Source organism: Octodon degus, unplaced genomic scaffold (genome assembly GCF_000260255.1).
Source record: "Octodon degus isolate 3935 unplaced genomic scaffold, OctDeg1.0 scaffold00127, whole genome shotgun sequence".
NCBI lineage: Eukaryota > Metazoa > Chordata > Mammalia > Rodentia > Octodontidae > Octodon > Octodon degus.
The window spans coordinates 4,949,466-4,965,688 of NW_004524703.1; the positions used below are offsets into that span (position 1 = coordinate 4,949,466).

The following is a 16,223-nucleotide window of genomic DNA, read 5'->3' on the forward strand; positions in this document are numbered from 1 at the left end:
TTAGTTAGTTAGTGTGTGGCCAGCTCAGCCCACCAGGGGGCGGGCGGGCCAGCATGTGGTGCTGGGGGATTGAACCGAGGTCTCTGTGCTTTGCTTGAGCTTAGCTTGTTCTAAGTAGGTGCTTTAGACCACTGAGCCATCTCACCAGCCCCTGTAAGAACATCTTAAATGTTAAGATTATTATTGTTTTTGCTGCTGTATGTTTTTGTGAATTTAAAAAGTATTCTTTTTCCAAGATTCTGTTATTTTTTGAAAATCATTAACTTCTTTTCTATTTGGGGGGAGGGTGTTACATGGGATTGAACCTAGGTTTTTCCACATTGTGCTAGGCCAGCTTTTTATCACTGAATTGTACCTCCAGCCCACTGACTGACTTTTTTTTTTTCCTATGTATTTAGTATGGGGTCTCACTACACAGCTTGAACTTGTAGTGATCCTCCTGTTTTCAGCCTTCCCAGCATTGGGATTACAGGTGTGCGCCACCACACCCAGACCTGGTAGCCAGTTCAGCATGCATAGAGGCAGGGCCTGCACAGCATGCGGTACCAGGGATCAAACTCTGGTTCCTGCACTTCCCTAAACACGCACTTATTCCACTAAACTAACTTGCTGGCCCTTAGCCCATTGATTGATGATTAATTGATTTTATTTTTCAGATAATCTCAGTATGTAGTTCAGACTGGTCTTGAACTCAGTATATAGCAGAGGCTGGCCTCAAACTTGGAGCAGTCCTCCTGCCTTAGCCTCTTTAGTGTTGAGATTTCACCATGCCCAGAACCTCTAGCCCTCTTTTAATTTTTGAGACAAGGCCTCACTAAGTAGTTCAAGTTCTCCTCAAACTTGTGATCCTCCTGCCCACCCATCCTCTCAAGTAGTTGGGATTAGAGGTGTGTGCCACCATGCCCTGTTACTTTAATTTTTTTAGAGCATGATGTCTCCTTGTGTTCTCTCAGCAAATCAATATAATACAGAAACCTACAATTCTGACCTCAGGGCCAGAATGTATGGTTCTAGATTCTTGGATTAAGTCATTTTCCTTGTGAAGCAATGCCTCGTATCTAAGATTAGCAGGTGCACTGTCACAGTTTAAGTAACTTCAGTTTGAAATTGCTGTGAATTACGTGAGACAGTATCTGTCTAGAAAGGGAAGTCTGAGGCAGTGAGCTTGGGGAGCTTCTTTAAAAAGTACATTTCCTACTTCCATGCCCAAAGATCCCAATGTAGCAGATCTGTGTTATGGTCCAGAATTCCTCCTTTTTAACATGCTCCATGTATCCTGGTGTCTACAGTTTGAGAATGGTTTTATTTATTCTTTAGGATGTGCTAGTATTCCTGTAGAAAGTGAGATCATCAAAAGCCAGATAGAGGCATCTGGACCTTCTGATTGACTCCCTCTACACAATGAAGCTTTCCACTCAGACCTCTGTCAGAGGCCTGAACTATGACCTAGCTATTGTGAAACACCTGTGAACATGTGACACTGGTGTCCCTCATTATCTTACTCCATGCTCCTTGAGCTCCTGTAGCAGACTGCTTTTAGCTCAAGAAAAAGGAAAACATTGTTCTTTTTTTTGTTTGTTTTTGTTTGTGTATTTTGCAGTATTGTGCCAGAAAGTGCTTGTGGGGCTTTGGAGATAGCTCAGTAGAATAAGCGCTTGCCTGGCAAGCACAAGGGCCTGAGTTTAATCCCCAGTTAAAAAAAAAAAAAAAAATCCCCAGTTCCAGGCTTGTGCCCTGAGCTCTATCTCTGGCTGGCCCTTTTTGTTTTTTTTATTTTGAGACAAGGTCTTGGAAGTCGCTGAGTTGCCTTGATTGGGCACAAATTTGTGATACTCCTGCCTTAGCCTCCCAGAGTGCTGACACTTAGAGGATTCTACAAAAGTAAAGAATTCTAATTTTTCTTGTAAGGTAACCCAGAGCCACATTATGTGCTTCATTGCTATTTTCTTGTTGTTGTTGTTGTTTTTAAAATATATTTAGTATAGGGTCTACAGGGTCTTACTACACAGATTGGACTCATAGTGATCCTTCTTGTTTTTCAGCCTACCAAACATTGGGATGGGATTATAGGTGTGGGCCACCACACTCAGTCTCATTGGGCATTCAGCGGGCCCCAGGGGCAGGGCCGATGTGGCCTGCATCTGCCTAAACAGGCACTTTAATCCTATGAGCTATCTGGCCAGCCCTATTAGTTTTTTATACATTGTAATTTGTTAGAAAGAGGTTGTTGGAGTCTGGTCACTTTAGTAAGTTGGATGCAAACACCTGGGTTGTGTGAGGTTGGGCCCTGGCTGAGAGGTGGTCTTGCCCAGCTACTGCCTGCATCTGCCCTCTCATCTGCTGATTTTTTTTTTTTTTTTTAGGCGGAACGGGGGATTGAACTCAGGCCCTTGCGCTTGCCAGGCAAGCACTTGTTTTACGGAGCCATCTCCCCGGCCCCCTCATTTACTGATTTTTGTTGCTGTTCATTTATCATTGATGGAAGAGCCTCCCAAGGAGCAGATATTCTTCAAGACTTACAGCTACTTATGGTTTTTCTTAAATGAGAAACCCAAAGTATAAATAAAGAGCAAAAATAAATAAATAGCAAAATAAAAGATAATAGGAAAGGGGCCAGCCAAATAGCTCAGTGGATTAAAGTGCCTGCAAGCAGGCTCAGGGCCCGGGGCCTGCCATGCCAGCCCTGGTCCCTGGGGTGCACTGAGACTGGCAATTGAGACTGGGCGTGGTGGCGCAGGCCTGTAATCCCAGCTCTTGGGAGGCTGTAAATAGGTGGATCACTACAATTCCAATCTAGTAGTGAGACCCTGAATACTCTGTAGACCCTTCCCTAAAATAAAATTAAATTAAATTTAAAAAAAAAAAAAAAAGGAAAGGGGGGGGGTTGGGTTTTTTTTTTTTTGTTTTTTTTTTTTTTTTTTTTTTTTTTTTTTTTTTTTTTTTTTTTTTTTGGTGTTTTGGGTTTTTTGGGGGGTAAAGTTTTCTTTTTCTATTGCAAAATACAAATAAAATTTACTATCTTAATTTTTATTTTATTTTATTTTTGGTCACTGAGAGGTACCCCAGCCCCATTGTAATCATTTGTAAGTGTGTAGTTCACTGGCACCAAGTAGTTCATGCTGCTGTACACCCATCATCATCGCCCAGCCTAGGACATTTTCATCTTACCAAACTGAAACTATGCACCCATTAAACTGTATTCCCTGTTCCCCCTCCCACCAGTGCCTGTGACGACCACTGTACTACTTGTCTCTGCATTTGACTACTCTGGCATCCTCAAATGAACAGAGTCACACAATATTCTACCTTTGGTAACTGGCTTATTTAAATTAGCATTAGGTTCTCAAGGTTCTATCTGTGCTATAGCATGTGCCAGAATTTCCTTTATATGTATAAACTGTTGTATATAATTTATTACAGTGATGACAAGCTGTTTAGAGTTTTTAATGGTAACAGACAGCCTGCTATGGTATGTGTGCCATAGTTTCTATACCACTGATCTGGAAAAATGATAAGGTATTAGGGAATTAGCCAAATAGAATGAAAACTATGAAATACTACAGAATGAAAGTAAAGAAAACATTAAAAATGGAAAGATACCCCATGTTTGTGGATTAGAAGAGTCAGGCTTGTCAGAATGTTAGTATTACTCAAAATGATCTAGAGATTGAGTACAATCTCTGGTGTTTGTTTTTGTTTTCTGTTTTTTAATTGAACACAGAACTTTGGCTCTGAGCTATATCCTCAGTTCTTATTGTTCACTTATTTTATTTTGAGACAGGGTCTCACTAAGTTGTCTGGATTAGGTGAAACCTTTGATCTTTCTGCTTCAGCCTCCTAGAGTGCTAGAATTACAGGCGTAGGCCACCACACCCATATTGTTGACTTTTTGACCCAAACATGTATGATTGTGTTTGTTAATTGAAGTTTCCAGTATAAAGCTAACCTGTCTGTTCTTGAGACATTTCCTCCTCTTCCAGTGGGGTCCACTTGATATGGTTTCCATTTATAATTATATTTGCTTACAGGAAAACAGAAAGATGTCCAGGCTGGCCCAGCATTTTGATTCTCTTCTGCTTCAGCCTCCCAAGCTGCTGTGATTACTTTTGTTCCTCTGTCATCTTTTGTCACTCATACAGTTTTTCTTGTTCTGCTAGGACTCTGGTTAGGAGTAGAGTGGGACAATCCCGAGAGAGGAAAGCATGATGGGAGCCACGAAGGGACTGTGTATTTCAAATGCAGGTAAATCTGCCTTATGAATTGTCACTGTCATTTGGTCAAGATCATATTCAATTGTTGAATGGGAAGGATGGTGAGGAAGAAACATTGCTGGGTTTGTAAGGTAATTATATATAGAATTTAAGGTGTTCTGAGAAAGCACATCTTTGATTAGTGATTTAATCAATATTGAGGAAAAAACATTGCTGGGTTTGTAAGGTAATTATGTATAGAATTTAAGGTGTTCTGAAAAAGCACATCTTTGATTAGTGATTTAATCAATATTGAGGAAGAAACATTGCTGGGTTTGTAAGGTAATTATATATAGAATTTAAGGTGTTCTGAAAAAGCACATCCTTGATTAGTGATTTAATCAATATGGTTTTTAGGCCCTTCCTTCTTTTTATTTCTAACTTTTATCTTTATAAGTGGGATTGGTTTCTTTGTCCCCTTTCTGCTTTTTTTTTTTTTTTTTCCTTCAGTACCAGGGCTTGAATTCAGGACCTTGTGCTTGTCAGGCAGGTGCTTATTCTACTGAGCCATCTCCCCGGCCCCCTTTTTGCTTTTTGTTTGTTTGTTTTGTTTGTTTGTTTTTTTTTAATTTTATTTTTTAATTTAATTTAATTTAATTTTATTTTATTTTCAAAGTTTTATTGATAAACATATAGCAATGAGACAGTTTCAAATCAAATCGAAAGTACAGTTTCAACAAATAATACACTGCATATATTCTTGTTATTTGGTTTTTTTTATGGAATCGGGGGTTGAACTCAGGCCCTTGTGCTTGCCTGGGAAGCATTTATTCCACTGAACCATCTCCCCGGCCCCTTTTTGACAGCTCTTATTTGGTTGAATGTAAATAAATCTTTCTTGACTTCTTAACAATACTAATTCATGGGGGCCAGGGAGATGACTCAGTGGAATAAGCGCTTCCCTGGCAAGTACAAGGGCCTGAGTTCAATCCCCAGTTCCACCAAAAAAACAAAAAAAAACCCCACAATACTGATTCATTAAGTGAATAATAAAAAGAGAAATAGCCTAGACATTCTAATAGTAGGAATTAAGTAAGCAAGCACACAATAAAATCAACATCTGAATACGGAATGGTGAGCTACCATTTTAAAAAGTTGCACATGAAGGCCAGCAAGATGCTAGCTCAGTGGACTAAGTGCCTGCTTAGGCAAGCACAGAGACAGACCAGGGTTCGTTCCCTGCACCACATGCCACCCCACCCTCACCCTTGAGCACAAGGCCACCGAGTCCAGGCATGGCGGTGCACACCTGTAATCAATCCCAGTCCTGGGGAGGCTGAAAATAGGTGGAACACTACAAGCGAGCTGCTGAGGTGGGTAGTGAGACCCTGTACCAAACATGTGAAAAAAAAAGTTAATACATAATTTATATAGATCTACTAATCTCATTAACTGCTTGCGGTCAGAAACTACAAGGGTGAGAAGGGTGGTAGGAGCTTTTAGACACAGTTGTGATGGCACATGCCTGTAACCCCAGCACTCTGGGAGGGTTAAGCAGGAGGATCACAAGTTTGAACCTAGCCTGGGCATTTTAGTTACATGGTAAAAATGTGTCTCAAAATTAAACAATAAAAATGGCTAGGGGTATAGCTCAATGCAAAGTCCTCGGTTTAATCCCCAATGTGACAAAAATAAATAAAGAAATAAATATTTTTAAAAAGGAAAGAAATGCTAAGTGTGATGATAATTGGCAGATGAGCCCGTTTTCCCAAAATGGTGAAAGTAGATCTTTCATTTCTGGAGGTGCCTCTTGCACAGAGGCCAATTCATGAAGAAGCCTACAACTTGATACTTACTAGGGCATAAGAAAACAGTATGTCATCACGCCAGTATCTTAGCTGTTATAGCTTTGAGGGTGCAAGAAAGACAAGATTTCTAGTCTGTTAACAAATGTTAGTTATGCAAGCTTGCTGAAAGCCAAATATGCATAAGACAAACAAGGCATCAAAATCAACATTTATTAGGACCTTTCCAGAGAATGAGTGTTTTTTGACCATCCCCATCCAATGCCCCAGGAAGAAAGAAGTTCACTCTGGAAGTTTGGGGAGTTGTTGAGGTACTCTGCCTTTGAGCTGTACTGCAAGATTTGGCACCTGGGGCCAGGGAGATGGCTCAGTAGAATAAGCATTTGCCTGGCAAGTGCAAGGACCTGAGTTCAATCCCCAGTTCCACAAAAAAAAAAAAAAAAAGATTTGGCAACTATGAATCACAAATGCATGATAATCTCAGATCTATACAAAAACATAAGAGGAGCTAAGGATTTAGATCAGTGGCGTGGTGCCTGAGTATGAGGTCCTGAGTTTGATTCCTGGTATCCCCCCAAAACAAACAAACAAACATGATTTGCTGTCCATCTAAAATTCAAATTCAGATAGGCATCGTGACTATTACCTGGCAACTCTACTGAGTAAACAGGGTAGACTGAGTCTTGATTACTGGGCTTCACACACACATGCCACTTCCATGAAGTGATCATCAGAGTGTTGATTTTGTAGCAGTATTTGTATTTGGGCAGAAGGAGGAAGAAACTTCAAAATGCTTAAACATATTTTACACTCTGCTCATTTTATTCCCATCCCCACCAAAACTTTTCTCTTTAGACAGAAAAGGTTCAGAATTTCAGTGTTTGGCTACAACACCTTCATCTTAATCTAGAATTTCAGTGGAGTCTGTCTGTCCACCTTATCGTTTAGAGATTTGTTACTGATAGATGTCCATTTAACTTGCATTTGTCATTTACTGGGATGTTTGTTTTCTGAGAAACCCCTGGGAATGCTCCATTGATGATTGGTTTTAGATTCTGGCTTTTTTTTTTTTTTTTTTTTTTTTAACTTAGGGCAGGGTCTACTGGGTATTCAGGGTCTCACTCTGATTTGTAGTGATTCTCCTGTTTACAGGCTCCCAAGTGTTTGGATTATAGGTGCCCACCACCACACCCAATCTCAATGGCTTCTCAGCGTGCCCTGGGGGCAGGGCCTGCATGGTAGGCCTAGATCAAACCCCAGCTGAATCCCAGCCACTGTGCTCTGCCTAAGCAGGTGCTTTATTTTTTATTTTTTATTTTATTTTATTTTTTTCACAAATAGGACTTTATCACTATTAAAAATCTGGATCTTAAACGGACTCTTGCACTGGTGGTTCATATCCATCAGCTCGGTCAACTTTAGCTCCAGTCTCATCTCCAGTAGCCTTTCCAGAGCTTCACCATGAAGCTCCATGAGTTTTCCCAATTCAAACTTGGGCTTCTTCAGCATTTTTACTTTTCCGATGAAGACATCACAAAGAGGGTAGATAGATTGGCAAGCCTTTTCTATGTCTTTCCCAGTGCTGCCTGGAATCAGTTTATTGACCACTTCCTTCAGGTCATTTGTCTGCACCTCTCAGGTCATGATTTACATCATCTTCTTCCAGAGCTGGCGGACCTGTTGAGCTGAGCATAAGAGCTCTTCATATCTGATTGTTGCGTTTTTCTGCTGAGCTATCACACTGGCCCTGGTTGTTAGTTTTTGATCTGTAAAGGGTGTAGTATCCACTTTGCAGCCACCTAGAACTATTTCTTTTATTTTCTTTTTATGTATTTACTACAGGGTCTCACTATGTAGATTGGATGTTCCTGTTTTCAGCCTCCCAAGCGCTGGGATTACAGGAGTGCACAACCACGCCCAGTCTCAATCACTGCCTCAGCAAGTCCCATGGGTGGCGCCAGCATGGCACACCAGGGATGGAACCAGGCTGCTGTGCTCTGCCTAAGCAGGCGCTTTACCTAGAACTATTTCTAATTCCATCTGCCTGTAGCCAAATTGAAGCGTAATAACGATTTTAACACATTCATTATCACTGGTTTTTTTAAGTTTATTTTTTTAGGTTTTATACTGCATTACATGTACATGCCTTAATCCCAGATTTGGGTGGCTGAGACAGGAGGATTACTGTGAGTTTCAAGCCATCTGGGGCTACATAGGGAGAAGCAGTCTAAAAAAACCAAATTGTTTCACATTTTTTCATTAATGCATATTCTACAGGTTAGTTTCATTTTGGCATATTCATGTATGCACATAACACACTTTGATGGTTTTCATCCTTCATCATCTCCCTTGCCCTTTGTTCCTCCAGTTTCACTTTTTTTTTGTTTCAGTGCACAAAAAATATTTGATTATAGTCACTGCCCATTACCCACCCTTACACTCTTTTCCCTCTCATTTTCTTTCTCTTATTTAATAATAGCCTCCCTTTGACTTTCTGGTCATCATTTTTAGATTTCACATATTAGGAAGAACATGCAATATTTCTCTTTCTGAGCCTGGATTATTTGGCTCAGCACCATGATCTCCAGATGTTTGAGTAATATTCCAATTATGTTTCTATATCATATTTTAATTACCTGGAAATATGTTGATGGGCACATAGACTGATTCCATATCTAACCTATTGTAAGTTATGCTGTAATAAATGTAGGTATGCAAGTATCCCTATGGGATGCTGACTTTAATCTTTTCAAGGAGTGGTGTAGCTGAATCAGGTGTTAGCTCTGTTTGTTAAAGAGGCTGCCTTTTCTCCAGTGTTTAATGCAGAAGGCTGTAGTTGCATGGGTTTTTTCTGTGTCCTCTATGCTGTTATACTGCCCTATGTATATATCTTTGTGTTAGCCTCATGCTTTTTTGTTATTTCTTACGCTATTCAAGACCTATTCAGGTTGTCTTTACCCAGTGCCTGTGGGTTCATGTGTTTCCCTTCTGTTTTCTTTCAGGAGTTTGAAAGTTTTGGGTCTTATACCTAGGTTTTTGACCCATTTTGAATTTATTTCTGTAGAGAGTAGAGGGATCATGAAGATTCTGAATTTTTTAAAAATTTATTTGATACAAGGTCTTGCTACGAAGCTCCAACTTGTAGTGATCCTCCTGTCTCAGCGTCCCCAGCACTGGGATTACAAGGGTGCACCACCATGCCCAGTTTTGGGGTGGCATGATGCACCTGGGGTTCTGTGACTAGCATAGCATGCCTTGTCAAAGACAGAACTCAGGTCCTTGAGCTTGCCAGGCAGGTGCTTAGACTGCTGAGCTACTTCCCCAGCCTGAGATACTGAATTTTGTAGTAAGTTCTTCCTATGTTAATGGAGATGATCATGTGGTTTATCCTGGGTTCTATTTATGTGGTGTACAGTAGTACCTTAGTTCACAAACTTGAACTGTTGCACAAATCTGGAAAAGATGGCCACACTGATATTCATGAGAGAAACATGACTGCAGTCATGTGTTCATCGCCTGATGAACCAAAGTTTTGCCAAACCCTTTTGTTTACCAAATTATTTGAAAAAAAAAAAAAAGTTCATGAACTGAGGTACACTGTATTGTGTTTATTAGGCTATGGATAATCCTTCCATTCCTGGAATGAAGCCAACTTGATCCTATTTAATGATCTTTGAATGTGTTGTAAAATTTGGTTTGCAAGGATTTTATTAAGGATTTTTACATCCATGTTCATCAAGGTTTTTTTACTCAGTTTCATTGCACTGTGGTATGATAATATGCATGGAATAAATTCAGTTCCTTTGCATTTACTTAGGCATGTTCTGTGAGCTAGAATGTGTTCTATTGGAGAATTCCCATGTGCAGCTGAGAAGAATGTATATTCTTGTATTGTGGGCTGGAATATACTATAGACATCTACTAAGTCCATTTGTTCAAGAATTTGTCTCAGTTTTGATATTTTGTTGATTTTTCGTCTAGCTGATCTTTTTGTGATAGTGGAGTATTGAGGTCCTCCATTATAATTGTATCAGTGCTTATTTTTTCATGTTTGTAAATCTTTAATATACTTGGGTGCACTGATATGTGGTGAATATATATTTATGATTGTATCTCTTCTTGAATTGTTCTCTTTACAAGAATATAGTGACCTTGTATGTCTTTGTTAATCAGTCTTTGCATGACAGGTACTTTGTCTAGGAATATACTAGCTGTCTCTAGTTTTTTCTGGGTTCCTGTCACATGGAATATTGTTTTCCATCCTTTGACTTTCAGTCTGTGAATTCATTTTGTAATTAAATGTGTTTCTTGTATGCAGCATAGTTTCGTTTCTGATCCGGTTGGCCAGTCTGTATCTTTTAGTTGGTGAATTGAGACCATTAATGTTGACTGCTGTAACTGACATGCACTGACTCATCCTTGTCACACTATTTTCCTATTGTTCGCTCCTTTTCTACTCTGTTTAATTGTTTGCCTTAGCTGGTAGTCATTTTATTGGGGTTCATGTAGTTGTAATCCTTGCTATCTCTTTCTGGAATGTCCCTCCGAACATTTTTGAGTGCTGGTTTAATGTTCATGAATTTCTTCAGGTGTTCTTTGTCATAGAAATATCTTATTTTTGCATCAATTTTGAAAGATAGTTTTGTGGGATACATCAATCTGGGTTGGAGGAATTTTCTTTTAGGGTTTGAAATACTTTACTCCAAGCTCTCCATGTCTTGTGGGTTTGTGTTGAGAAGCCTGCCATGATTCTGGTGGGCTCTGTTTTATAGGTGATTTATTTCTTTTCTCTAACAGCTTTCAATATTCTGTTTTTGTGTTTTTGTGTTGAGTTTCTGGAATCTTGACTGGTATATGCCTTTGTGTAGCTTTTTTTTTTTTTTTTAAATCATGGCTAATTGGAGTTCTCTATACCTGTCAAATTGTTTTTCTCTGACAGGGAAGTTTTCTGACTTTTTTTTTTTTTTTTTTTTTTTTTGTCTTTTTGAGATAGGTTGTTTGAGTCTGTTGCAAGATCCTACCTTTGTAATTTATTGGGGATGAAAAGTTGCTGCCTATTTGGCTCAGCCCTTGATTCTCTGGCACTCACCTATAGTATTTTTTTATGATCCTTGGGTATTCTTCGTCTTGGCATACCAGGAAGAACAATTCTTTAGAATAATTATGTCACATTGAGTAAAGTAGTGCAATCAGCAATAATAATGGCATCAAATACAGCTTATAAAATGACATTTGTTGCCGCCTTTAACTATGGAAGTGAGTGATTATACAACAAAATCTAAATGATAACCAGAAAATTGTATGCAGTAAATATGCCTTCAGTATAACAATTTTTTTTTTTTTTTTTTTTTTTGTGGAACTGGGGGTTGAACTCAGGCCCTTGCACTTGCCAGGCAAGCACTTATTCTACTGAGCCATCTCCCCAGTCCCCTCAGTATGACCATTTTACCCTGAAAGGAGAAAATTTAAAAGATGGGGGGGGGGAATAATGAGAAATAAAAAAGACTACAAGCAAGGATGGAGAATAAAGAAAGATTATGCAAACTTTGGAAAATTGATGAAGACAGGAAGAAAAGAGAGAAGGAAGAAATAAAAAACAAGAAGAGAACAATTGGGGCCAGGGAGATGGCTCAGTAGAGTAAGCGCTTCCCTGGCAAGCACAAGGGTCTGAGTTCAATCCCCACTTCTGCCAAAAAAAAAAAAAAAGCGCAATAGCAACAAAAATCTAGAAACTTCATATGCATATAAAAACAATAATAATAAAGAAAAAAGAAATGTCCATATCACAGCATGTCTCTGTTGTCACTGGTAGACAAATGGACAGACTGAGTGCAAATCCCAGTTTAGTGGATAATCCAAGCAAGGCTGCACCTTTTGTTCCTTTGAAGTGTATGCTGATTCTGGCTGGAAGGCTGGCACTAATTTGTTCTGTCTGCAATGCTTTGTCCCCTGTCACACTTGATGTTCCCAAAGTGAGGAAGTTGAGAGGATGGACAAAAAAGGACAAGACTTAGAATACGGAAAACTGAGGCCATATGGAGCCTTCTCTTCTGATTGAGAAGAAGGGAGGGAGGGAGGAAGGAAAGAAGGAAGGAAGGAAAGAAAAAAGGAACTTGTTGCTTGTTTGGTACTTTTTGTTTGTTTCTTTGCTTGTTTTGAGACACTGCCTTGCCATGTGGCCCAAGATAGTCTGGAACTTGTGATCCTCCTGCATTAGCCTCCTGAATACTGGAATTACAAGCGTGAACCACCACTCCCTGCTTAGATACTTCTATTTTTCTCTTTTCTAGGCATCCAACAGGAGGATCCTTCATTCGTCCAAACAAGGTAAATTTTGGAGTGGACTTTCTTACTGCAATTAAGAACCGCTATGTGTTAGAGGACGGACCAGAGGATGATAGCAAAGAGCACATCATAATTGGAAACAAACCTGTGGAAACTGTTGGTTTTGCCTCTATTATAAAACAGCAGAGGTAAGTAGGCTGATAATGGTAAAGCTGTCTTTTGCAATGTCATCCAGGTTCAACATTAAAATTTTCCTGATTGCATATGGATGCTCAGGACCTTGCTTCCAAACATTTCCTCTCTGTGAAAATTGATTTGAGATCTGAGAAACCAAAGGATTGAGGATTCGGGAAGTTAAAATCTTGTTTAGCGTAGGGTTGGTAGAATTTTTTAGACTGGCATCAAAACATTGATTTGTTCACTGAATATTTGTACTATATTATGTATTGACTATCAATAACTAAAGCTGATGTTTTGACCCTTTTCTATTTCATGCTGACATTAACAGTTGAGTGATGAGTTTCTTTTTATTTTTTGTGGTACAGGATCTCACCACACAGCTTCGACTCATAGTGATCCTCCTGTTTCAGCCTTCCCAGTACTGGGATTATAGGCATGTACTACCATGCCCAGTTTTGGGCCAGCAGGCACATCTGGGGCTCTGGGGCTGGCACAACTTGCAGTACTGGGGATCAAACTTGGGTCCTTGCACATGCAAGGCAGGTGCTTATGCCACTGAGCTATCTCCCCAGCCCAGTAAGTTGAGTTTTAGCCCGTGCTGAGGACAAGGGCAGGCACCATCGAGCAGGGAGTGGTTCTCTTCTCTGGCTGCACATCTTTATCACTTGCAGAACTTTGGGATGTAGAGGATCCCTGGTCCCTAGGGCCTACTGAATCCGAATTTTAGTGTGTATGACACAGGAGTTTGCTTTTAACAAGTGCCTCAGGGTGAGGGGCACTAAGTGATGCCTTTTTATGGTGGGGCACCACAGTGTTCTCCTCTTCATGGAAGTGCGTCGTGGCTCCATGCAGACATGCTCCCTGCTCCTGCCTGCATCGGAGAGAGTGGAGCTAATGTCTGTACATTCTCAGCTGCAGCTGCAGAGAACCGCCTCAGCTGGGATGGCTGACCTGGATGAGGCATCCGCCTGCGACCCCTGTGGCCATTGTGAGGAGGAGATTTGCAGCCCCTTGGCATAGGCCTGAAATTCCTTTCGATTTCCAAAATAAAATAAATGGCAGTTCTGCTCAAAGTAAATTTCTTTGCCATCTTTTGTCATCGTTGTAATTGGACTTTAACATAATAAAGAATTACAGTGTATGTGAGAACAGTGTTGAATAAATTAATTTCTCATTTTTAGCATACCTGGCCCGTATTTTTAAAAATTGCAGGCTAGTTGAGGTGATGCATGCCAAAGAGCAAGCTTTTTAAAAAAGCAACTTGACTATATTTTAGTTTTGAAACAATATAAATTGTCCAGAATTTAGAAAATACAAATTGAACAATAGGCAGTCATCACCTCTCCCTAGATGCATTTACTTTTTCTGTTTGTCATGCAGACTTATTTGGGTTAGATATGTTTCCATAAACTTAGAGCTTTTGGTTTTAGTTTTTCTTTTTTCTTTCTTTTTTTTTCTTAGTTCTTCAATTTAAAATAGAAATATAGGGCCAGCAAGATAGCTCAGCAGAATAAAGTGCCTGCCTAGGCAGACACAGGGACTGGGGTTCGATCCCCAGCATACCATGCCAGCCCCACCTCTGGGGCGTACTGAGATGACATATGAGACTGGGCGTGGTGGTGCACATGTGTAATCCCAGCACTGGATTGGCTGAAAGCAGGAGGATCACAACGAGTCTGATCTGTGTAGTGAGACCCTGTAGACTCTGTACTAAATACAATATATATATATATATATATTTCCTTTACCAAAAGAGCTGCATTTTATCTTTTTCTTTTTTTGTGATACTGTGGATGTTTTAATTAGTTAATCTTTGTCAGAGAATAGTGTAGACCCTGTGAATATTAACAAATTATGAACAGATTTTTCTCCTTTGATTTAAGAATGACCATATAATTCATGAGTGTTTCTTTTTTTTATTTTAATTTTTTTTTATTTATTTTTTTCTAAATTTATTTATTTATTTATTTATTACATTTATTTATGTGTGTATGTGTGTGTGTGTGTGTGTGTGTGTGTGTGTGTGGCCAGCTCAGCCCACCAGGGGGCAGGGCTGGCTGGCATGTGGTGCTGGGGGATTGAACCGCGGTCCCTGTGCTTTGCCAAGCTTGTTCCAAGTAGGTGCTTTAGACCACTGAGCCATCTCACCAGCCCCTCATGAGTGTTTCTGATGAAAGATCCTAAGACTGAAAAATCATTGCATTTAATATTGGCTAGTGCCTATCTTGATTGAAGAGAAAAATGGTAGAGACTATGAAACAGTCTCTTACTTTGACTACATACAGGTTATCAAATTAAGAAATTATGGGGGGCTGGAGAGATGGCTCAGTGGTCTAAAGCATCTACTTGAAACAAGCTTGGCAAAGCACGGGGACCGCGGTTCGATCCCCCAGCACCACATGCCAGCCAGCCCCCGCCCCCTGGTGGGCTGAGCTGGCCACACACACAATAAATAAATGTAATAAAAATAAATAAATAAATAAATAAATAAAAGAAATTATGGGCTGGGGAGATATCTTGGGGGTCTAAGTGCCTGCCTGGCAAGTGCTACAACCTGGGTTCAATCCCTGGTACTGCATGCCGTGCCAGCCACTAAAACTAGGTTTGTGGTGCACGCCTGTAATCCCAGCATTGGGGAGGCTGAGACAGGAAGATCATTATGAGTTCAAGCTGCATAGTAAGGCCCTGGACCAAAGGAAGGAAGGGAGGGAGGGAAAAGAAGAAAAGAAAGGAAAGGAAGAAAGACTGTGAGGCAGCTTAGCAGAGTAGACAAACGTGAATCACATAGGCTTGGTTCTGATGGTAGTCAGGTCTTTTCTGACTCTGACACAGTTAGAGGAGGTTAATTATCATTCCTTTTTTTGAATTATCATTTCTAAACCTCAGTTTATGCATTCATAAAGAAAGACCTAAAATGTAAGTCTGCTGAGATTATGTAGTGAGTGATAACTATTGTTATTGAAACCTCTACTGTAAGCCACTGTCTTATCCCCTTAATAACATTCATTAGATCAGCTTTTATGTACCATTCAGAGAAGACATAAAAACAAAGGAATCAAGAGCAGGTAAGAACCATCGTGTGTGCTTTTTCTTGGAGATGGCTTTGTCTCTGGAGTGATGATGTATAAAGCCCTGTGCCCCAAGCTCTGAGCCATGTTATCCCAGGAAAAAGTATTTTAAGTTTTAGAAGGAACTGGTCCTGAAAAGGCTTTGTTTGGAGCAGTTATTATGACTCAAACAAACAAACAAACAAACAAGTGCCTGCTAGAAATCACTGTGGACAGAAGATGGAGATGCTGATGTCCAGTCTGCTTCCAGGCTGTGGGAAGTTGGGCAAGCCCACCAGTCACGAAGCTGAGAGGACATAGTCATCAGGATACGATTCGGCCCCAGCCATGTTACGGAAACAGTGAGGATTTGTTTTGGCCTGAGGGCACCATAAAATATTATGAAACTCTAAAGGCCTAGTGACCTGAGGGAGTGAGGGAGCCTCTGCCGCCCTTTCCTCCTTTTAACAGTTGTGACCACTCATGCCCTGCACTGTGATCTTACTGTCTGCCCCAAATGTTGTCAGTTTTATGTTTGTTTTATAAATACTAATAAAATGAATAAATATATCCCTAGGCCATATTTTGAGAGCTTCTCCAATATTACCTCACTAAATCATTGTTTTAAAAATTATTGTAGGGCTGGAGAGATGGCTCAGTGGTCTAAAGCGCTTACTTAGAACAAGCTTGGCAAGGCATCAGGGATCACGGTTCAA

At 40.1% G+C, this 16,223-nt stretch overlaps 1 protein-coding gene across 3 annotated transcripts in view; it reads left to right on the plus strand.

Annotated features, from left to right (window-relative positions):
- Positions 1–16,223, plus strand: part of Tbce (tubulin folding cofactor E) — an 88,068-nt gene that overhangs the window by 48,924 nt on the left and 22,921 nt on the right. For all 3 annotated transcript variants that reach the window (XM_004640835.2, XM_023700844.1, XM_023700843.1), the window contains exons 3-4: positions 4,158–4,242; positions 12,286–12,468. In XM_004640835.2, coding sequence (XP_004640892.2) covers positions 4,158–4,242; positions 12,286–12,468 — 268 coding nt within the window. The remainder of the gene's footprint in view (positions 1–4,157; positions 4,243–12,285; positions 12,469–16,223) is intronic.